We start from the raw sequence: 24,411 nt of genomic DNA on the forward strand, positions 1-24,411 counted from the left end.
TTGCTGATGAAGACAGTTGGAACATTTAGCTACATAACAGTGAGATATTTTGGATGGATTGACATTCTTCGGGGCAACACAAACATGACTACAATGGTGTGATTATTGTGCTGCATCTGCTCGATTTGTCAAAGGTTGGCTAATGGTGCGTTCTTTTTGTCTTATAATCCTACGAGTCGGAGAAAAGATGGATTTTTGTCAAATTTTTAGTAACGTTTAGGATTCTATTCACCCAGTTATTGACATATTACACACATATATTTCACAGTTTGATACATGAAAATTAAGTTTTGATTAACGTTAGGCTACTGCTCTGCTTTCTGCTCAAGACTCTGCTTAAAGCCATTGTTGTCATATAGCAACCTAGCGTCTCTAGCCAATTTCAGCTGCACAAGCTACAAAATAACTAATCAGGCGGTATTTAACTCCTAATAAGACTGTAGTGACATGCCTATAGGTAGCAGTATACAGCGCTATGTGTACGACGTCTTCATTTGGTTACAACAAAGACAAAAGTGCTTAAAATTGTAGAAAACCACAATGTTTACTACGTGTGATGCACGACGTAGCCATCTTTGAAAGTGAGCTCGGGGTCCTCTGAGTTCAGACAACTTGACGAGTCGTAAATACGACCTCGGTGGAGTTCTTTTTGCAACTTCCGGGTCGTAACTCCGGAAAACGACTCGTAAAACGACTTCGGTGGACAAAAAGAACGCACCATAACACGTTAGCCATAGCTAACTTTATGTGGTGTCAATATGTTAGGGTTTCTTGTCCGTCAGCATATGCTGCGCTCCAGACCCAATTTTTAGCCTGTACGTTACGACTTCAAGTCACGACTCACGACTTGGTAGCGTTCCAGGCAGAGTCACCACAAACCCTTCTAGCTAGCGTTAGCGGCTACCTAATGTTGACATTAGCTTGCGCTAGCTTGATATTAGCGATTTTCTAATCATTTAATAAACACAACCTGTAGTAGTACACAATCGTATGTGTATTGTTTTGATTACAATGTGTGGAATTACTTAACGTGCCTATTTATGACTATTTATTTCTATTTATCACTGTTAATCACCGGCGTCTGAACCGGGGGTCGCCATTGTTGTTTATGTGTGTGACGTCAAAAACTGTAACTGGGAGTACAACGATCTGGTACCAGTTCACGGGGAGTAAGTTAGGGTTTTGACTGCCGTTCCAGGGCACTTTCACGGTAGAAGGTTGTGAAAACACGATTTATGAGTTGCCTGGAACGCAGCAATACAGGTTTAAAAGCAAGGGGTCTGGAAACATTATAGGATACTTTCAAGCTGAATCTATTATTCAAGTGGAACAAGTAGACTATATGCAGGGGCGAAGCGAAAGGGTAGCTTCTGGGGCTCTAGCCCCAAATGTTTTCTCAAAATCCTCGAATCTTTTTAGGGTTTTAAAATAACTTCAACTTTGTGTCATTTCCCCTCAGTCTCTCTCTGTCTGACTGGACCGGCAAATCGATGGAGCAAAAGTTCTGTTACTGCGGACATAATGACATCCGTTCTGTGAACTAAAAAAGGTTTTAAGATTAGTTATATTACACCGAATTCCTTGCCTAAGTATAGGGCTGGGACGATTCGTCGACGTAATCGATTACATAAATGCGTAGACACAAATAATTTGCGTCGACGCGTCACGTAGAAATCTATAAATAACCGGTTGCTTCCAGCAACAGCGCAAGTACACGTTGAGAAAAAGGCTCGCACACGGTCTTCTAAAGCGTGGGAGCAGGGCCGGCCCTAGACTTTTGGGGGCCCTAAGCAAGATTTGGTTTGGGGACTCTCCACATTGTAACATGTTACCACTGCACTTGGCACTAAACCAACTTGTGTATCGTAAATAGTTAAAGCACTCATAATGTACAAATACGCATGTAAAGACTAATGTGAGACCTATTAGCAGCAACACTATCTTTAAATAGACCGGCTCTGTTATGAGCTCTATTGTGGGACATTTCAAGGACTCTTGGGGGCCCTCTGGTAGCCACGGGGCCCTAAGCAGCCGCTTAGGTCGCTTATGGGTTGGGCCGGCTCTGCGTGGGAGTATTTTACTCTTAATGCCAACAACAACATGGTAGTCTGTAGACTTTGTAAAATGCATCCCTGAGTCAGGATAACAGCAGCAAAGCACCGTAAGTTCTGCTCACCTTTTTGTCCCTTTCCCTCCCAAGTAGAGTTTAGATTCTCTGCCCGAACCCGAACCGGCCAGGTCGGGCCCATATGTCCCGCCACTATCCTTGGGCCGGGCCGGGCCGGGACCTTAATGAAGTATTTGTGTTTTTTTACTTTATTAGCCTAATTGGGTGGGGAGAAAGCTCTGCCTCTCCAGCTTCTCCCGTAGCTCTGGGTATATGCCCTGCACTGACTTGAGTGTGAGGTAGACTCTGCTAAATCGTGTCTCCCCCATCTGTGGCACTGTCTTCCGTAATTGCGCAAACAGGCCAGATTGTTTCAGATATCTCACTAGTCCTTTATAACGTCAGTTATAACGGCCCACATATTAAAAAACTGTCGGGTTAAAATCGGGCTCGGGCTCATAATTCCAGTTAATGTGTTGGGCCGGGCCCGCACGCAACGTGCACTGTACACGTGTGCGATTATCAACATAGTGACGGAATGTGTTCCCACTAGTAGCCCAACGGTAGTTAGTCCGGTGATTCGTTTTAATGCACCGCTATGACTTAACAATAAGCATCATCAAACACTGTCAGTCGACAGTGTCATTATTTTGGTTTATCATGAGTGACCCAATAAATTACAGACCGTTACATTAGACACTCTGCAACTTACCTTATGTTGGCTTTATTTGATACATCTGATTTATTATTATTATTTATTGAAATTTCTTTTGTGTAAATTGTTAATAATTGTGCAATGGGAATAAAAACGCTAAATGAAAAATGTATCGTTAGATTAGTCGACTAATCGAAAAAATAATTGCTAGATTAATCTTTTCAAAAATAATCGTTTGGGACAGTAAAGAAAGTTAAAAATAGTAACCGACAATGTTTGCCTCTCTTTAGGTGGCAGAAGTGAACATTAGTCTTCCTCAGCATTTGTTGTGTAGGCCTACTGGTTTCAGAATGATGACAGTTGGAGAACCATTAGATACAATGGAATGGAAGATACCGAAGAAATCCTGGCTGTTGTTTTTCTGGGGCCATTGGCGCTCTTAAACAGTTAATTGTCAGTGGTAGGGTGACTACTTGAATCGTGAGCGCGCGCAGGAGGACGGAGGAGCGCGCGCAGGAAGACGGAGGAGCCTCTGTCTCGGCCTGCAGGAGGGGCTGAAGGTGACTCTCTTCTCGGCTGGGATGCAGAGCGAGCTGCTGGGGGTCCGTCCGGCCCGCTACACGGTGCTGCTCCGGGAATAACGATAAGCATCAACCAAACCCGCGAACCTGCTGCGTGTATTGGCCATTTTCTTCTTTGTAAAGGACACAGCTAGCAGCTAGCAGAAAAGAGGGAGTCTCTCTCTCTCTCTCTCTTTCCCTCTCTTTCTCTCCCTCCCTCCCTCTCTCTCCCTCCGGTGGTGGCCGTGTATGCATGTGTTCTGCACCGTACGGGCGGAAAAAGCGCCCAAGATCAGCAGGGAGCATTTTTCCCATCAGTAAAGTGGCGCAGACGGAGCCGGAGCGCCGGGAGAGCACGGAGGAGGCCGTGGACGGCAGCAGGATGGTGAGTACCGACAAAGTCCTTTTAGTCCTTTCCTTTTTTCTAAATAGTCTCTGGTACTGATAAGTCACCTCTGTTAATGTTTAGCAAGTGGTCCGTTTTAAGCATTGCGCTGCACCAGACGACAGGTCGTTGTAGAGCGGCTTTTTATTTTATTTTCTTTTTTAAATCGTGCAGGTGCAAAAGTAGTCTCGCATTGCCAGACCTATCTCCACAGCACAAGTGCTGAGAATCCTTTTTTTTGTATTGCCTTCCATTGGAAGATTCTGTATTTGTTGTGGTTTTAATCACCAGTCGCTTTAATTGTTTCCCTCCAGACAGTGCAGGAATTCAACACCCTGGTAGCGCTGTACCGGGAGCAGGTGATATCCGTCGGGGAGATCTCCGCCGACTGTCCGTCTCTGCGGGCTCAGATGTACTACACCCGGTCCAAAGGCTGCTCCATGGCCCGGGCTGCACACCACGACCTCACCCTCATCTCTGTTTCAGGGTAAGAACGAAAGAAATGGCAACATCCGTTCTTATTAAACATGTCATCTGTCCTTCATTGTGAGTTTCCAAGCACGTAACCTCCTGAACCCTTATGTTCTCTTAAGTAGCTTAGAAAAAGCTATTATTCACACTGTATGACAGCAATACATATATACTTCTTCCAGCAATTCATTTGATGGTAGGCTATATCATGCCTAAACAATTATAAAATGAATACTTGTTATGCTAAAAAAAAAATAAGTTACTGACCACAAGAGATTGACAGTCGAACAACAGAAAACAAACGACAGAATAGGTATTGACATTCTCAAATAATGAGATAACGAGTAATACAGTAAAAAGCTGAACGAAACGCAATAAAAACAACAAATAAGGTAGGCTACAGCGCAGTTGGAATGGGCACAGCTAAAAAGAAAGTGGCGGCATGGTGGCTCACATAGATATGCAGTATATATACTGACTAGATGTCGCCTTGGGCTTCTAAAGGACGTTTTATGGTTGTGGGTACCCCCGCAGACCCCTCTGCGTCTACGCCGGACTCTACGCCGTAGCCTGATGTGCACCTCTCGAAAAATGTAACTACACGTCGCAGCGACGCACGTCACTCGGCCGTGGCTTGGTAGCGTTGCATTTCCCCCGACTCATTTCCTGGTTCTCCTTCTCCATAAACAACGTGAAATCAAGGAGAGGGTTAACTTTTCCTGCTACAGATTTCCCACCGTGGTCAGAAAGAACAGGGGAGACACATCTGTGTCCCTACAGGTGACGGTACGTCAGCGCGGACAGCAATGTGTCTGAGTTACACTGAGTTACACTGGCTTCCTGTGCATCAAAGAATAGATTTCAAAATACTCATGTTAGTTTATAAGTCACTAAACGGTTTAGCCAATTTACCTATCAAATCTGCTACTACACTATGAGCCGTTGAGATCCTTGAGATCATCAGGGACGGGCCTGCTCGCCATACCCAGAGTCGAAAAAAAAAAGGGGGAAGCTGCGCTCAGCTTCTATGGTCCCTACATCTGGAACAAACTACCGCAAAACTGTAGGTCGGCTCCTAATCTCAGCTCTTTTAAATCAAGGCTGAAGACCTTTCTTTTTAACACTGCCTTTTCTTAATTCATTTTTGTATTTAAATTTTATTTTTTTATTCATTTATTTTATTATATAACTGTTTCTTCATCTGTTACCAATTTGTATGATATTTTTAACTGTTTTTATGTCTTGTGTAAAGCACTTTGAATCGCATTGCTGCTGAATTGTGCTATAGAAATAAACTTGCCTTGCCTTGAGTTGCTGACAGATATTTATACATACATACATACATACATACATACATACATACTAGAGGTGTGAATCTTCACTGATCTCCCGATTCGATTACGATTATCAGGTCAGCGATTCGATATCTCGATGCATCACGATGCTTCAAAATACATTTTTCTATTAAAGCCGTATAGGATATTTGACTTGACAAACTTGCATTGTTAAGTGCAATGCCCAAGCTGCAATACGTAACTTCAGACTGGAATGATGAAGTGTTTGGGTTCATTTCTTTAAAGTAGCTACCACGAATATTGATCTATTTTGGATTAGTCCTATACCACCCTACTTTTAACCAGCAAATCTATTGTGCTGTTTTGGAATAACTGACCCCAGACAACTCTTTAACTAAAAAGGTACTGTTTACTGAACAATAACTTAAATATATAAATAACATTTAGCCGTTAGATTGAATAACAAAAAAAAAACATAACACAAATCACACCCTTCAAATATACTAAGAAATATATTTCTTCAAATGATATTACACACAACTACCCCTTTACCCGTAAACATATAATAGCAACAACAACAAAATTCACATGGGAAACACTGGTATGAAAATCAACACGCACAAAACAATGAACTGTTAAAATGGATGTTATTCTTATAAAACTGTTGAAGCACTTTTTATGTTACTATATCTCTGTACATAAATATTTTGTTCTACTACTATGGGCTAACAGTTCGATCAGACATACATTTCAATAATATACCATCATTACTGAGATTAAACTAAATTCTCCATTATATTTGCACTGAATAACGCATTCAATAAACAGAAACATAACTCTTACAGCGCACATGAACAGATGCGCATTATTAGCTCACACATAAAATAGCACCCTCGTGAATCAGCCTACTGTTGCTAACTCATAAATCCTGCATAACATCGTAACTGCAGCCAATCCAGTCTGCTCAAAGCAATGGTCTTTTTCACAAATAGGTTGCACGTAAGGGGAGATCTTGACTTGCACCCTGTGCAGCACAGTGCAAAGCCGAACGCAAGTGTCAATTTCCCATCCAGCGCCCGCGACTAGGATTAGCGTGTGTTTGACAGGGTGGGGGGCGTGGCATCACAATGGTGGCTCCTTCATCGATTATATGGATGATATCGTCCATCGGCACAACCCTTGTGTCTGACTCCTCGCTCGGTCAGTCTGCCGTTTCCTCTCTCTCTCTGTTCCTCCGACAATGCTTTCCTAGCTTTCTGCTTCTGTTTTTGCCGGCTCAGCCATGACGATAGTGTGAAAAACTCCATCGCTACCTTTGTTAGCCGGTTCCTGAATGGGCGCATGTGTGCAGTGCCGCGAAGCAATTCGTTACATCGCGACACCTGATGTCGCGCAATACTTCCTGACGCTGAGGCCGGCGGCTTGACGGCCCAAAGTTGCAAGGGTGGTTTTTCCGCTCACAGGCGCTAGGGGGGAGCGAGACGACCACCATTCAACCTGAAAAAAAGGCATATAACCATTCCAATGACTCTGAAGCTGTGAATTAAGCTAAAAAAAACAACATAGTTTCCCTTTAAAATGCAGTTTTCTATTGATAGAAGAAAACTTGAATTGATTGAATCTCGGGAGTGTCAGCCTTTTGCGATATGTGTATTGCGCCAGTTAATATTGCAATGATGATAACAAAATGAAATATTATGCAGCCCTAGTACAGACTTTTCACATACACCCTGCTACAGTGACGTAGCACTGTTCATTTGTAATGGAGTGAAGGAAAAAAAAATATATGTTAAAAAATCTAAATCTGCAGCATTTTTTGGAACATGGTCATCTCAAATATAGTCTCACTTTACCAGACCTTTCTCCACAACGTCCACACAGCATTCTGGGATGGGAGGAAAATGTGTTCTGGTTTATTGGCACTTCTTTAAACCAATCACAATCGTCTTGGGCGGCGCTAAGCGCCAGACGGAGCCACATTGCCGCTGCAAAATAGCACCGGGAAGGTGTTTTGTTTGTTTTGGTGGAACATGTGTACGTTCAAAAGTTGTTTGTCGTGCAACAGAAAACTCAGATTGGACAGATAGTCTAGCTGGCTGTCTGGATTTACCCTGCAGAGATCTGAGGAGCAGCTAACAACAGTCCTCAGAAATCCACCGGAGTTTAGAATCACAACAAAAAAAGGAAAGCAGAAGGTACCGGACATCTGGCCGAAAAGAGGGACATCCGGCCGAATTTCCGTCGGCTACGGAGCAATCCCGGAAGTGGAACGTCGTGGAAATAGACTGGCCTAAATATAAAGTCCACATTCTCCTTCTCTGTTTGTCTGATTGTATCTTTCTCTCGGTTTTCCTTGCTCCCTTCCATCCTCTCTTCCTCTCACCCCTCCTCTTCATGCAGCCTAGAGGACGGAGAGATCCACCCTGAGATCTGTCGCCTCTTCATCCAGTTGCAGTGCTGCCTGGAGATGTTCATAACGGAGATGCTCAAATCCATGTGCCTGCTGGGGGTGCTGCAGCTGCACAGAAAAAGTACCATCATCACAAAAAACAAATCACAATATTAGTATGCCACAAACTTCCAAGACAAGGAACATACAAAAATCCACGTTAATTTAAAAGCCATTTTCAAAAAAAAAATGTATCAGCTCGGGCAGATGTCGGTGAACTGTAATATTTGAAACCTATTCATTTAATTCAAACCAAATCAAATGAACGTCATTCAAGTAATTGGGGGATTTAATGAAAATCACCCGAGCCCAGATGCATTCAGTCGAACCACCTCCGTGTGCATCACATGGCTACCATGACGACCGTGGCTCTAATCAATTTATTCTGTATTGGTTTGGTTTCAATGCTAAATGTCACTGGAGACATCTGCCCACAAATAAGGAGAGGAAAAAGCCCGAAAAACACAGAAGACGTTTTGATGTGACACTAGAAATAGGACAGGCGTAAATAATGAAATGATTAATGGTGGATTCCATTTAGCTGCTTCAGTTTCGGTTCATTGTGCATGCTGCCTCGCTGTCACACTGTCACAGCTTACTGGGACACTTGAATAGGACCGGGCCATCAAGTCCAAATGCCTGCAGTGAAAAAGGCCTGTAGTTACAATAATCTCACATTGAATTTATTTATTATATTTATTTAAAAAGGCAAATACAGCATTCAGCGTTTCCCCCAGAAAAGCTGTTTAGCCCATTGGCAAGCATTAATGTAGAGCCCAATGGTTTCTGTGATGGACTCGCAAAAATGAGAATTAAAAAATCTATTTGACAGATTCCACAGGGCCCCTACATAAAGTCACTGCTGAAAGCTAACTGGAGATTTGAAAATATGACTACATCTAAGTTTCCAACCGAGCCGCCTCACTGTAATTGTAGTACAAAAAAAAAAAAAAGTCTTAAAAATACATTTAAAAGAATAATTCCCAGTGGCTTAGGCCTAGTGGGGCACAACTTAGGCCTGGTGGGCCACCAGGCTTACAATACACTGGGGGGAAACCCTGACATTAATAACTTTTAAGTAATGAATCAACCTAATAGCATGATTGTTAAAAAATGCATGCAACCTGAAATAGTTTCCAAAAACAAAAGGCCAAGCAGAAACTGCTTACGTGAAGTAACTGCGGTGCTGGGATTCAAGGCTGCATCTCAGTAAGCTCCTGCACACTGGCTGCGTGGCGTGAGCGTGTCAGCTGCGTGGCGTGTCCGTTTTTATTTCGGCTCCCATGTTAACAGGTTAGAGCTTGCACGCTGCCTGCGTGACACGCACGTCTCAGGCGCGGCTCGAAAACACGTGCATGCTAGAAATAGGACTGACGCCTATTTTTCACGCGACACGCAAGCGTGTTGGAAGCGTTTCCAGCCAAATAGAATACGAAAAGATATTTATTTGGCATTTTGACACAAATACGTTTAATAAATTACATTTTGATGTTTGAAAGTCTCTAGGTTTTGACATGAATGCAGATAGAAATGTAATAAAAAAAAAAAATGCACCTGTCAATACCAAACGAAATACTGCCGACGTTGTCTCAAATCGGTATATATTCATGTTTAACATGGTATTTCATTTTCTCAATAGGAAACATACATGTGTACAGACGAGGCTAGCAGCAGCAGCGCCGTGTCAGACACGTTTCTGGTGTGTAAAGACATAAAAGAAAACGCCATGCAGCCGCCACGCAACTGACACACAACAGAAACGCCACGCTCACGCCACGCAGGCAGTGTGCAGGAGGCACTTATCCAGCCCCTCACAGATTCTCTGCCCGATGCAACCTGGTTCAGTTTTAGTTTTTTTTTTTTTATGTGGGAATCAGATATACAGTGCCTGAATTGGTCCAAAATGTGCCAGTATCCTATTTCAGCGGTTGCATGACATGATCATTTCATACGTCTTTTTCATTCCATTTGGGCTTAATGGGAGGAGCTGAATGTCTGATTTTACATAGAATTGCTTGGTTTTTCCCAATAAATCATTACCGTATTTTCCGCACTATAAGGCGCACTTAAAAGCCTTTTAATTTTCTCAAAAAACGACAGTGCGCCTTATAATCCGGAGCGCCTTATATATGGATCAACCTCTCGGATCACTGCCCCGTTGACGGGACACTGCGTCCCTGTAACCTCGATAAAACTTCCACTCATTCGCGTTTTTATAACTTTAAAGCATTAAATATTCAAAATATACAGCCATGCGACACACCAATTGAAAGCTTAGCCTCTAATGATTAATTTAAGCCCACATACAAAGCATACGATGATTTATAGCAGTTACACAACTGTTAAAAAGTAAACAATTTACAGTAAAACAATTCAGCCATAATCTGCGCAGGTGTCGAGAGTGCATCCATACCTGATTTCGTTGTCCTTTCAGCAACAAAGTGGTATTTTGGCCAAAACTTGATTTTCATAAATCCACAAGAGTCCAAGGAAACGTAATATCCAAGCTTTATATTCCAAAACGATCTGTTCGCCTCACAATGTTGAAGTTTCTGGCCAAATCACAACGGAAAAACGCGTTTTCCATTTCCGCACTTGTCATCGCTGCTAGCTTCTCTGCCCAGCTTGCTACATGATCGATGCGATGATAGGCTATATATATATATATATATATATATATATATATATAGCCTATTTTGGTATAAACATCAGCCTATTTATAATACTGTTAATAACAATTACAAGTAAGGGTACCCATGTGGACAAAAGAAAGTGCCAGTACTCAGTACTGGTGAGTACTGGCCCATTTCAGGCCCTCATGACATTTAAATATTATGTTTTCCCTCTCATTTTAAACTTTAACCCCTGAACAGAAAAAAAACAACAACAAAAACTTAACTGAAAAATAAGATTATGAATTAAAAAAGGCACACATTGGAAACAGAAGAGCACATAACGGTAAGGGTGAGGATACATTTTGTTTTTAATGTTACATGACCATTAAAAACCTGCAGTGAACAAACAAGGAATATTAAGCGGTGATCTCAACTTATGAAATGTGACGACCTAGTTTGTTTAACCTTTTCTAAATTCTACTAGATTTAGTACATACTAGTATATCCTTCCTAGTACATACTTTATTTTGTAAGACCGAATTTCTCCCATCTTCCGCACTGTGCATCAATTCAATGCAGTTTGCATTTCAAAATGCATGCATTCAATTATTTAAAAACAAACAAACATATATTTCAAACTTTTAAAGGGGTGATAGAATGATTATATAGGGTATTTCACACTGTTCCTTATGGTTTCCTAATGGGGTATGTAACATTGGTTGGGCTGAAAATGGCCTGGTTGATATTTTATTGGCCCTTATGCATCACTGTGTTTTGGCCCTATTTGTAACAAGAGCTTTTCTTCCAAATATGGTATGGTCATGAATATTTAGATGAGCTGCGCGGTGATTGGTTGAGCGGATTTACACATGCACACATTAGAGACGCGCTGATTGGTTGAGCGAATCCCCAATACACATACATTAGAGAAGCGACAGAATCTCATATTCCAGACACTGCAATGTTTCATTACCAAATTCACTTCTGAGACTTTTTAGGCGAGAAATCAACTATATAAAGCTCAAATATGGGCCGTTTAAAAATACCGCGAGCGGCCCGTAAAAAAAAAAAAAAAAAAAAAAAACCCCCCCACAAAAAAAACACCCCCCCCCAAAAAAAAATGGTCCCATTCATTACAATGGGGAAATACCGCAGCTAGCTAGCTACACTTTCGCCATAACTAAATTATATTTACAGTTTGAATTTCGTCACGCCACTTATATAACACCATTCCCCAATGTCTTATAAAGCTAACCGTTGTGTCCGATTTGATTTTAAGGCATTTTTACGGACGCGAGGCGTCTTTGTAGGACGAGCAGCTGCTTGCTATATGTCCCATTCATTACAATGGGGAAATACCGCAGCTAGCTAGCTACACTGTCGCCATAACTAAATTATATTTACAGTTTGAATTTCGTCACGCCACTTATACAACATCATTCCCCAATGTCTTATAAAGCTAACCGTTGTGTCCGATTTGATTTTAAGGCATTTTTATGAACGCAAGGCGTCTTTGTAGGACGAACAGCTGCTTGCTATATGTCCCATTCATTACAATGGGGAAATACCGCAACTTGCTCACTTTCGCATAACTAAAGTATATTTACAGTTTGAATTTCGTCACGGCATGAATATTACAGGTTCCTCAAGGTCTTACAAAGCTTAGCTAACACTTGTCCGATTTCAGATTTCAATTGAATGTATTTTTGTGAATGTCAGAGTTAGGAGGAGGCTAGCTAGCTCTCACTGATGGACTCCATCTCACCGTGGCTCTATCAATGAGACTCGCGGACAAGAGGCGTTTATTTCCCGATTGTTTGTTTAAATAACTCAACACACATACCCATTATAAGATTAACTGGAACCTGCGGGCTGTGGTAAAAGATTTGCGGGAACAAGCCTCGCTGACACTGCGGTCAGGGTGGCGATGTAGCAACCCAGGCAGCACCAACACCGGCACTAAACTCCGCACACAGTCGGGAGAAAATTTGCAATTAGCCATCCTTTTCGTAAAAGCGGCCCATATTTGAGCTTTATATGGTTGATTTCTCGCATAAAAAAGTTTCAGAAGTGAATTTTGTAATGGAATAGCAGAGATCTGCGGACCTAGCTAGATTCAGAAAACTACCTGATCTCAGGTCAGTTTTGTAGCCTATGTAAATGTTGGGGCTTAACGTTCTCTTAAGGTTCCGGATTTTGAGATGCTTGCGTAAGCAACTCAGCTGTGTTGGGATTCGCCCGTTTTCAGCGGCAGTTTCAAAATATGAGATTTTCATAGTAAAGGGGTGTCAGTGGGATTTTGAGCTTCTATGTATGTCCCATTTACCCACCGAACTGTCGTTATTCAACTATGACAGGGTAAAATCGGTTTTGCATTCTATCACCCCTTTAAGCATTTCACATGAAAAGTATGTCTGGACATCTGACGATGCAGTAATGCATGCAGTTATTAAACAACTTCAATTGCATTTCAGTATCTTTCCCCCTTCTATTTTTCGTCTTGAAATCCTACTTCTTAATATCTATTTAAAGTATATGTATTGTATCTCACCCTTCGTCAGATCCCTGGCACTCCTTTCAGAAGTTAGTTCTTGGTTCTAGTTCTTAGTTTGACCTAAAATGCAATTTCAAACTGCGTATTCAACATCAATGCGTCTAAATATAGTTTTAAATGCAGTCGGGCCCCTAAATGTTTCTGTTACTGTTCAATGCTATCTGAGATCAGAGTTCAGGTCACACCCACTGTTGAAGCAGCAGAGGGCAGTAGAGAGCTGTCAGTATGCTCAACATGTGTGTGAGCTGCAAAGATTAATCCATTAGTACCCAACAATTAAATTAACTGTCAACTGTTTTGATAATCAATTCATTGTTTTTAATATAAAAATATATATATACTGAAGAAAATTCTCTGATTCTAGCTTCTTAAAGATTATTTGTATGGGCATTTCCGCCATTTAATGATAGGACAGCTCACACATGAAAGGGGGAGAGAGAGAGATGGGGAAGACATGAAGAAAACTGTCACCGGTCGGACTCGAACCCTGGACCTTCTGCGTCGAGGAATTAACCTCAATACATGTGTGCCTGCTCTACCAACTGAGCTAACCGGCCGCGATTCCAGCGTCTTAAATGTGAATATGTTCTAGTTTCTTCTCTCCTCTGTGACAGTAAACTGAATATCTTTGATTTGGGGACAAAACGAGACATGTGAGGGCGTCATCTTTGGCTTTGGGAAAACACTGATCCACATTTTTTCACCATTTTCTGACATTTTATAGACCAAACAACTAATCGATTAATCGAGAAAATAATCAACAGATTAATCGACAATGCAAATCAGTGTTTGTTTCAGCCCTGGTGTTTGAGTTTAATTTTTTTACATAATCTGTTATTTAAAAGATTTAAAGAATCAAATCTGTTATATTTATTAAAAACTAATGAAATAGTGTTCATGTAGTTTCGTTTAGTTTATTTCGATTACATAGATACACAACATCACATACATAACATAAATGGTAAAAAAAAAAGTGTCCCCTTAATTCATACAGTGTCGTCTTAACTCGTTTATAATCAACGCTGACCGAGAAGGTGTAGGTTGAAGCATTTGCTCATAACACCGAACCTTTTTACAATCTTTTCAATCTTATTGAATGTATTATTCTTCATTTCTGTATGTTATATACATATGATATATTATCACACATATTATGTGAGGAAGATATGAAACAAAACAAAATACATTCCCATTCATAGACATAAACATATTTCACGTTTTGAAAAAGAAGAATTCCTGATGGAGCTATACGCTCAATAAAGACTTAATAAAACATCACAATACCTGAATGTATGTAATCCATTGCTTAAAGGAACACGCCGACTTATTGAGACTTTAGGTAATTCACCGTATCCCCCAGAGTGAGATAAGTCCGTACATACCCTTCTCATCTCCGTGCGTCGTAACTCTGTCTGACCACCCAGCGCTAGCCTAGCTTAGCACAGATCCTGGAGGTAACCGGCTCCATCTAGCTTACTGCTCCCAATAAGTGACAAAATAACGCCAACATTTTCTTATTTACATGTTGTGATTTGTATAGTCACAGCGTGTACAAATAACAAGGTCACATGAGACACAGCCATCTTCTAACCGTATACATACTGGGAACTATATTCTCAGAAAGGCGAAGCACTGCGACTTCTGCTACTTGGGCGGAGGGATTAGCGCAACACCTGAAAAGCACCGTCTTCACTCTCTGCTCCTCACACGGGGCTTCTCAGGTGCTGCGAGCAAATCACTCCGCCCGAGTAGCAGAAGTAGCAGTGCTTCGCCTTCTGTGGAGAATAGTTCCCAGTATGTAGGATACCAGGATCTGCGCTAAGCTAGGCTAGCGGTGGGTGGTCAGACATTGGGATACGGTGAATAAGCCAAAATCCCACTAAGTCGGCGTGTTCCTTTTTAAAAGATGTAGCTGCTGTGAGTGTGAGTGTGCTGATGTCTCTGTTCGGACCTGAAGGAACGGACTCCGAGCCGAGGTTGGACCTGAGGATGGATGAAAGCTCGGACGTTCCCATCCTGGAAGAGCGATCGTCCTCCCCCATCGACTTCCCTCAGGAGCAGTGGCTGGTGGGAATGGATATTCAAAATATAGAGAGGTACACCGACTGCACCGGCTTTCTTAAATCCATACTTAGACTGAAACACTGGATTTTTCTTCTGCAAATAAGTGGGTCTTTCTTTGTTTTCACAGAGATATGCGAGAGATGCGAAACCTACTCAGCAAAATCAGGGACACGATGCCATTGCCACTGAAAAACCAAGGTATGTAATGTTTGTCAGAGATGACATTTGTGGCATTAGGGTGAACTGTGAATTCCAATTGCAGCACTAAACAATACCTTCCATTGTTCAGCACCATGGACAGAGAGCGCGGGTCAAATTATCATTAGTCACTTGTTTAAACTGCACAGAAAATAAAGCAATGCATTGAATGCCATGCTAATTTCTAGTCGGTAACCAGTGGGTGTTTAAAACACAGCAAAACAAAAGGAAAACTTGGCACAAAATAGGCAGTTTTTTTTTTGGCGCTTCAAAAACATAGACCTAGTTTTCAGTTGTTTAATATTCATCCGTATCGGAAAAAACACCTACAATCACAGGCTGTCAGGCACTTATGTAAAGCAGCTGGGAAAAATGCTTCCATGGGCACCAGGGTAGCTCAACAGGTGGAGCATATATAGAGGTGTACACCTCGACGCAGCAGCCGCGGGTTCGACTCCCGACCTGCGGCCCTTTGCTGCATGTCGTCCCCCCCCCTCTCTCTCCCCTTTCATGTCTTCAGCTGTCCTATAAAAATACATGTAAAGGCCTAAAATGCCCCAAAAATAAAATAAAATCAAAAAAAGTCGAAAATCACTGACACTCATATTCGCTAACGGGCATAATATGGACCTATCAGAGGTCTATTTTCTTCTCATAGACCAATAGGCCTGAATGAGTGCATACTGTTTATACTATAGATTGTAATAATACATGCATGCAATGAGCATTCAGTGCAATACTTTCAGTTTCATATTATTAGCTGCTCAGTTGCCATAAGCAGTTGACGCAAACTGCCAAACAAATACAACCCACCCCGACCCCCCCCAGATTCACGGACAGGTAACCACTGGCCGGCTGGCATATTCACATGCTGCCTCCCCGCTTCCCCCCCTACCACCAGCTGACACCGCCTGTTGCTGATTGGCTGGAATACTGTTTTGTGGCTCGTGCACTCCTGTTTGTTTTCCATTTACAGAGCCAGGGCTGTGTATTAACACCAGATTTTTTTTCAGCACACAGAAAATAGAGAGCTAGGTGACCGTGAGGAGAAATTCACTAAATTTGACAAAAAGTGTATTGGATTAAATTAATATACCTTTAACTAACTATACCTTTTAACTAGCGTAACTTAATCACTGATGAGCACAGCTCTCCGGCGGAAGCCACGTCGCCCCAGTGAGTGAGCTAACCATGGAGCTAACTGTTTGCACTGTTGCTATTAGCACTGTTAGCGATCCCCGTTTCCGCCCCCCTCTCTCTCCCTTTTATCCAGTGATCAGCAGTAGGAGCACTATACACACACACACACACACACACACACACACACACAGAAACGTTTGTTTTTAGTTTTAAAATGGTCTTTATATGGTTTCCTTTTCAGGGGCAGCAAATCCAGGTACGGTACATGTTTGTAGTGGACAAAAAGATAGAGGATCTGACTTAAAACAATCTATGAAGCATTCTGTAAAAAGGGACTACAGTCTTTACCCCGACGGCGGCGGCGAAGGTGGCGGTGGCGGTATTGTCCAGTCCGGTCTTCCTGGTCGGGGCACCCGTGCAATGCCGGTGCGCCGATCCGCCAGACGTCCTCTGCGCACTTTTCGGTGTCGACAGCCTGCCCTTTTTTTGCTTGGGTCCAGCTCGCTGTCCAGCCCGTCTAACCTCACGCCGTCCTGTAGTTTTCCACCACCGTCTAGTCCCGCACCGCCTCAGGTCGTTTCCACAGCTCACTCTCCTGCTGCTCATCCCCACCAGAACACTTTAAACTGCCTCGGTCTCGTGTCTAACCCCGTCATTAGGAGATCCACTCGCGTGTGCTTGGAGCGTGTCCTCGTGCCAATCCAGCATCTCCCCTGATTAGGAGATGTGCCTCAGGTGTGTTGGGGAGTCGCAGTGTGTGTGCCAGGCAAGCAAAACACCACAATATACACAGTACAAATAAGAAAACACTAGCTGCCTGGCTACACTTTGTGACATATATACGTGCTGCCTCCTGTTTATGCCCAGTATATGAGACTCTTCATGAGATATGCGGTTTGGGCGTGTTAGTTTAAACGGAGATAAGTTCTTCTGCTGGAGCTAAAAACACTTGGCACAGAGATCGCTTTTGGCTCAAAACTCCGCTCCAAAAACCAAAATCGTAGCGACGTTAATGCAGCCTTTGTCTCTTTGTAATCCGGCCTAATCATCATCCTCCTGCTCTGTTTCCACCACAAAGTGTTTTGTCTGTTCCAGATGACAGCAGCTTGTTGAATCTGACCCCACCCCCGCTGATCAGACAGAGGAAGAGGCGCTTCCCCGGCCTCTGCTGCATGGTGTCTGGCTGAGCACCTGAAGGCAGCACTACACTCAACACACATTTTTTTTTTTTTTCTTCTTTTTTGTTATGTATATAAGAGAGTCATTAATCACCCCTATTATCTGAAATTGTAATCTTGTAGTACTTGTTATCTAATTCTATGGCATTTGTCTTTTTCATGTTGATGTTAACTTTTTTTTGCTGGTTGGTCATTTTGGTTCTTCTGCGACGGACTCACCTCGTTTAGGTTTGTTTAGGGGCGTGCAATTTCGTGCTTGGATCAAAGTTGGGCTTGGTTATTTATTTTTAAGACCTCTTCCATGTAGATGGTACAGTACGTGCTAGGGCTGGGTATCGCTAGTGATTTCGCGAATCGTTTTGATTCCGATTTCACAAGGTCCCGATTCGATAACATGTCTGTTTCGATTCAATGTCAATTAGGTCAGGGGAAATTTCGGTGACATCGCCAATTTTGCTCGGATGTAAAAGAGATTCTCAGAGATCTCCTGCTGTACATTGTACAAGCAGACAAGAAGCAACCCTGTTATAGTTGTTGTCTAAGTGCACCAGGTTAATGTTTACATTAAGAATTGACCCCCAAAAAGTTAGTTTAAAGACCTTATATTATGCTCATTTTCAGGTTCATAATTGTAATTAGAGGTATCACCAGAATAGGTTTACATGGTTTCATTTTCAAAAAACACCATATTACATGTATGACATAACATGTTGGAAGCCGGTTCTGATCCACAACACAGGCAGAACAACCCGAACCAGCTTCGCAAGACGTTTCAAAGTGGTAAGTTATTTAAATGTTAACAAATGAGGCTTTCATACGTAACTTTTTAATTCTGCACTGTCTGCTGGACATGGCGATACAACTATCTGAACTCTTCGGGCCTCTGCTCTATCTAGCTTGGTTTGAGGGCGTGCCACACTAGCAGCTAGGGGGTGGTTGGGGGGGAAGTGCACAATCACATAAGGTTTGTATCATGTGGACGCACCAACAGTGTTGTTGTCATTACTCAGAATTCCTCATGGGGGCGACAGAAACTAAGCACTATAGCTTTAATACAATTAAATTATTTCATTTTTATTAACTGAAATCTCGAACAAAGATGGATTTTAATTTGAGAATGGATTATTTTTACCCAGCTCTATTACATACACAATGCCCAGTGGAAAGTGTTGCATTAGCCGTCAGTACTGGATCAAATGAAGGATCAATATATTGCGGGTGAACAGGTACAGTACCATAAGGGTTCTGCTGGGGGGAACCATAAAGACACAGGCACCGGTCGGTCGAGGTTTCAGTCTTAGGCCCATGCAGAACTCCTATTTCTTTTTCCTCATTCTTTTTTTAGGTGGGTCATCTTTGCGTTTTCTATCTCTTTTTATTCTTACATAAGCAGCCATCCCTCCTTATCTTTACGTTTTGTGCCATTTTATATAATGAAAGAATAAAAATGTAGATATTCAGGCTATGCACTGGGATTTTCCCTTTCCAGCTGTCTCACTGTGCTTGTGTCACGCCTCCATGTTTTGTCGTGTCGCGATGTGAGATGTTTAAGCCCCATCAACCTCCCGATGTATTCCATCTGAACGTGGTTTAGTAGAGGCTCTTTGCCAGGTGAGTCTCTACTTGCCTGCGTGGTCTGACACACTGTGAACCGAGCAATTCATCCACAGCGTTATGATAACTGATGATAACCTAATTGGCTACTATAATTATGACGTCTCGTTTTTCTATAGAAAAAAACAGATTTAAGAATGTATTCCACAGTGCGTGTGCAAAAAAAAAAGTTGCACCAGATACGTAATAAGCTGCTGCAAAGCCTTTCTGCTCTCTCCCAGATAACAGTGATGATGCATTCATGATGTTGGTCAGTAAGTCTTTACTTTAATACTGTGGCATAGACTGGGATATTCATCCACTACTGGCCTGGTAACTTTAAAATGTTGTCTAGAGAGGAGGATTTCTTTAGATCACGTGTCAAACTCAAGGCCCAAGGGCCAAATCCGGCCCCTCGCAGGTTTTGATCTGGCCCACATTTCAATTTAAATTCACAAAAATTTCAGGCCCACCTACTTTTTGTCCTTTTTCCAAAGTTTTTGGTGCTTTTTTTTTTTTCTTCTTTTTTTATGCTTTTTTTTTCGACATTTTTGACGCCTTTTCTGGCGGTTTATGCACTTTTTTCAATGCATTAGGCACTTTGTTTTAACGTTTTTGACGCTTTACTCAATGTTTTGCCACTTTTTTGGTGCCTTTTATGATGTTTTTGTCACTTTTTCAGACAATTTTGATGCTTTTTTTCCAACTTTTTCGGCGCTTTATTCAATGTATTTGTCGCTGGCTGAGGAACTTTTTTGACAAACTTTTTTGGGGCTTTATGAGGGCCCAAGATGTAAGTGAGAAGACAGTATATGAGACATGCAATAATAAATTGCTTAAATAAAAGCATGTCGATAAACTCTACGTGTCCCTGGATGGCCCTTGATGTGATCCTCATTTTCCAGTGTGGCCCTCTGGGAAACTGAGTTTGACACCCCTGCTTTAGATAATTTAGTTAACCCTGTGAACATTTCCTATTGACCAACACTTTAGTCCACAGTAAGGCTCCTCGGCTAGATATGGTATATAGAATCAAAGATTTTGAGGATAAAGTTGTAAAATCAATGTAATGTAAGAGAAAAAAAAAGGTCAAACTTTAACAAAAGAAAATCATAACCTTCTGGGAATAAAGTTATGAGACGTTTCTTTTCTTGCTTCAAAGTGAGGGTGTGTAATCTGCCCAATCTTATCATAACATGAGATTTTGTTCTCGAAATGTAACAATCTTTATCCGTGACTTTCTTATCCGAATATCAAGACTTTGTCTTGTAAATTGCAACTTGTAATATTATGGTTGCTCTTATACTCGTCGTGAAGAATAGCTGCGTCATCAGTATGTTCATTCAGTCCAATGCTTTAATATTTTGGGGTGTAATGATCATTGCAGCCTCTAGGGTAAAACTAGCAGGGCATTAAAGGGTAACTCTTTTTTTTTTTTAAACTAGACCCTATTTTTGAAATTGCTCCAGCATTAAAGGAGAATTCTGGTCCATTTCAACACGTAGAAAAATGAAAACAATCGCTGTTTTAAACATGCTTTTAGCCTCTTAACACGTGAAGAAAGAAAAGTCCGTGACTTTCTTATCCGAATATCAAGACTTTGTCTTGTAAATTGCAACTTGTATGGTTGCTCTAATACTCGTCGTGAAGAATAGCTGCGTCATCAGTATGTTCATTCAGTCCAATGCTTTAATATTTTGGGGTGTAATGATCATTGCAGCCTCTAGGGTAAAACTAGCAGGGCATTAAAGGGTAACTCTTTTTTTTTTTTAAACTAGACCCTATTTTTGAAATTGCTCCAGCATTAAAGGAGAATTCTGGTCCATTTCAACACGTAGAAAAATGAAAACAATCGCTGTTTTAAACATGCTTTTAGCCTCTTAACACGTGAAGAAAGAAATGCATGAAAGTTGTGCTAATTCAGCTCTGTTTAATTCCGGTGTTGAGACTGCAAGACAAGTGCTTCGGGACCATTTACACCGAAAAGAGATACAAAAATATTTAAAAAAATAGGCATATGCTTATTTCAACATTCAACACCGGAACTAAACAGAGCTGAATTAGCACAATTTTCTTACAGAGATGGTCCGATACACTTTTTGCTTCCCGATACGGATTCCGATACCTGAACTTGCGTATCGGCCGATACCAAGTACCAATCCGATACCAGTGTGTCATATATTTTACTATGTTTTTATGCAACTATATACTACTGTCCCTGTATGGATGTGATATGATTTCTCTCTTTGTTGTCGGTCTGGCTAAGGTTAAACTCTTTGTGAAACATGAACAAATACAAATTATTCTCCAGTTTAACAGTCAGTTATAACGGAAAAAGAACATAAATAAACTACTTTAACGTAGTTTTTATTTAGGGCTTTATTACGTGGTATCGGATCGGTGCATAAACTCCAGTACTTCCCAATACCGATACCAGCATTTTAGGCAGTATCGGAGGCGATGCCGATAATGGTATCGATATCGGTATCGATACCATTATCGGTATCGCCTCCGAACATCCCTACTTTCATGCATTTCTTTCACATCTACTGCAGTCAGAATCACTGCGTTCACTCGGAAGGAATCACTTGACATGTATAATGGGTAGGCACTTGTAATGACATTTCGAACATGTTAAGAGGCTAAAAGCACGTTTTAAAACTTGCCCCGTTTCAGCCTCCTGGGTGCTAACGCTAGCAGGAGGATAACACGGTGTAGGCAGCACCGATTGTTTTCGTTTGACAGAACTCCAAATTTACAAACAACAGAGCTACGTGTTGAAATCGACGCGAGACCGCTGCAGTCAACGATCTACAATGCAACGTTAACGGGCAATTGCGCGCCTTTAATTTCCGTTTACTGAAAGTGCTTGATTTACCACCAACGTGCTCCGATTATTATTCTGAGTGTCTGACAGCATTGTGGAAAGGATCTGTGCAGAGATAGACCTTTTTGTTAAAGAGTGAGATCCTTTTGTGTTTATCTTGAAACAGCCCCGAAATCGCTATCGCCAAACTCGCCAGACTCCATTTACATTAACAGTCATTTTATCATTGTGAAAAAAAAAACTTAATTCATTCATTCATTTGAAGATGACAGAAACAAAAGAAAACATTCAAAAGCCATCTTGGTTTGTCTTCCCTCTGTTCCAAAAATCACCACTCTGGTTTGGTGGAAATAAACCCTTCATTCACACATTTACATGTGGAAATATGCTGGCTCTATACACGCTAAAAGTATTGTTTATTTAAATGGAGTAGGGCTGGGCAATATTAACCTGACTCCGCCAGATGGATCGCTTCACATTTGCTCGGCATATCCATCTGGGAACTTTCCGTTGGAGAACTTTTGGGAAGGGGCGAAAATCCTGGTTAGCTGATTGGATAAACCATCTGTCTATCACCACCTATAGTTGGTGATAGACGGGCCAAATCAACCAATCAGATCAAAACTCTTGCTGAAACGGGAGAAGAGCAAAAACATCTTTTCCTCCGAGAATAGCCTCTTTACTCTTCTTTCAACGAAGGAATACTTTCTAATTCGGATAAAACTTGCACGATAGCTACGCTCCTCTCATCCGTGGAAGCCGCCACGTTGGTTAGACTGAACGGTCGCTTCCTCGTTGCGTCGCGCCTAAACCCGCCTCAAAACCAACGCTGATCGGTCGGTCGTTTGGCGAACGGCTCCAAGTTTTCTCTATCTCAAGATGCCAGACTGATCTGCGAGTGGAAAACTGGAGCTCGCCAGATCAGGACGGTCTCAAGAGGCTAGGGCGATATGGCCTAAAAAAAAAAAATCTGATTTAAGATTTAAATGGATTTTTTTTTTTTTTTTCACCTACTTAAAATCAATCTGCAGGTGACAAAGAAGACACATGGGAAGACACGTAAAGGAAATTTAACATGTGACCATGTATCTATGCATTACTCAAGTGATGATACATGTAGAATGTGACTGCCCAATTCCCTTCTCCAGACAAATGCAGGTACAAGACAGGATGATTAACAAGTCCATATGTTCCACATTAACTCCCCATTCTCCTCTCACATACATGAACTCAGCGCTCCACACATGAGCTCTTCTCTTGGCAGTGGCAGTCTCATACTCAGGCAGGCAGTTACAAAGCAATCCACACTAACCTTTCTATAAGCATGTTTATAGTAATATCAGTAACATAACTTTAAGCATGATTACATTTATAGCAAAAATATAGTTTCAGCTGTTTTTGGGTTAATAAACTTCTAAAGCAGTGATATAGTTACATCTGTTTTGGGGTTAATACATTTCTAAAGCAGTGATATAGTTTTAGCTGTTTTGGGGTTAATACATTTTCAAAGCAGTGATATAATTTTAGCTGTTTTGGGGTTTTCAACCGAACCTCCATTCAACACCGTCCTAATTATGCTTTTAAACGAAAGTTTGACTCAACATTCACAAAAAGACCCAAGGTTGCATTTTGGCGAGAGTTACGCTTTAACAAAAAAGGTCTATCTCTGTATGGATTCTTTCCATAATGTTGTCAGACACTCAGAATAATAATCTGTCAGTGGCAAAAACAGCACTTTTAGTGGATGAAATTGATTATGCACATTTGCCCTGTAGGATTACATTGCATCCCGCTTAATACTGGAACAATTTCAAAGATTTTTGTTCACATTACTCTTAGACACCAGTGCGTGGGAAAATAGGCCTGCCGGAAATCACCCTTTAAGTCGTGTTGTACTGTATACGAATGTGCAGCATGTCATCAGCAGCCTTCCCTGATTTTTTACTTTCAGCTTCAGTTTTCCATCACAAGGGCTTCGTAGATGTCCCTCACTCCAAACAGCAGAACTAAAAAAGCCACACAAAAAACAAATTGAAATCTGCTCATTCATTTGACGCACTCCACTAGAGCCATTTGCCCATTCGGTGTAAGTGTAATTTTGTAATTTGTAAATTTGTGACTTTTTTTTAAAATGTATTTCTTTACTGTAATCTAACGTGGCGTTGTCTAAATTGCTAAATTCTTTCTTTTGGCATGTTAAACAGCTCAACAGCTTAAGACATTTTATAATGTGAATAAAGTTTTATATACAAGTAAGATTCTATTATGTTTGTATTGTCTTTACCTTAAAGGGATAGTTCAACATTTTTGAAATAGAGTT

At 41.4% G+C, this 24,411-nt stretch overlaps 1 protein-coding gene across 1 annotated transcript; it reads left to right on the forward strand.

Moving 5' to 3' along the window:
- The first annotated feature begins 1,967 nt into the window (after window positions 1-1,967).
- On the forward strand, window positions 1,968-17,762 carry rgs7bpb (regulator of G protein signaling 7 binding protein b). The gene is made up of 6 exons (XM_039780130.1): window positions 1,968-3,707; window positions 4,022-4,194; window positions 7,874-8,004; window positions 15,049-15,187; window positions 15,283-15,353; window positions 17,589-17,762. Exons 1-6 carry the CDS (start codon window positions 3,576-3,578, stop codon window positions 17,678-17,680), a joined length of 738 nt encoding a protein of 245 aa, XP_039636064.1. The 5' UTR covers window positions 1,968-3,575; the 3' UTR covers window positions 17,681-17,762.
- Window positions 17,763-24,411: the final 6,649 nt, after the last annotated feature.

Source organism: Perca fluviatilis, chromosome 17, assembly GCF_010015445.1.
Source record: "Perca fluviatilis chromosome 17, GENO_Pfluv_1.0, whole genome shotgun sequence".
In the NCBI taxonomy this organism is placed as follows: Eukaryota; Metazoa; Chordata; class Actinopteri; order Perciformes; family Percidae; genus Perca; species Perca fluviatilis.

Excerpts from the sequence above, each read along its gene's own strand:
- rgs7bpb (XM_039780130.1), top strand. The coding sequence starts at position 3,576 with ATGTGTTCTGCACCGTACGGGCGGAAAAAGCGCCCAAGATCAGCAGGG. Across the intron at positions 15,188-15,282 it reads GATATTCAAAATATAGAGAG|AGATATGCGAGAGATGCGAA; the intron begins GTACACCGACTG and ends TTGTTTTCACAG. Across the intron at positions 15,354-17,588 it reads ATTGCCACTGAAAAACCAAG|ATGACAGCAGCTTGTTGAAT; the intron begins GTATGTAATGTT and ends TGTCTGTTCCAG.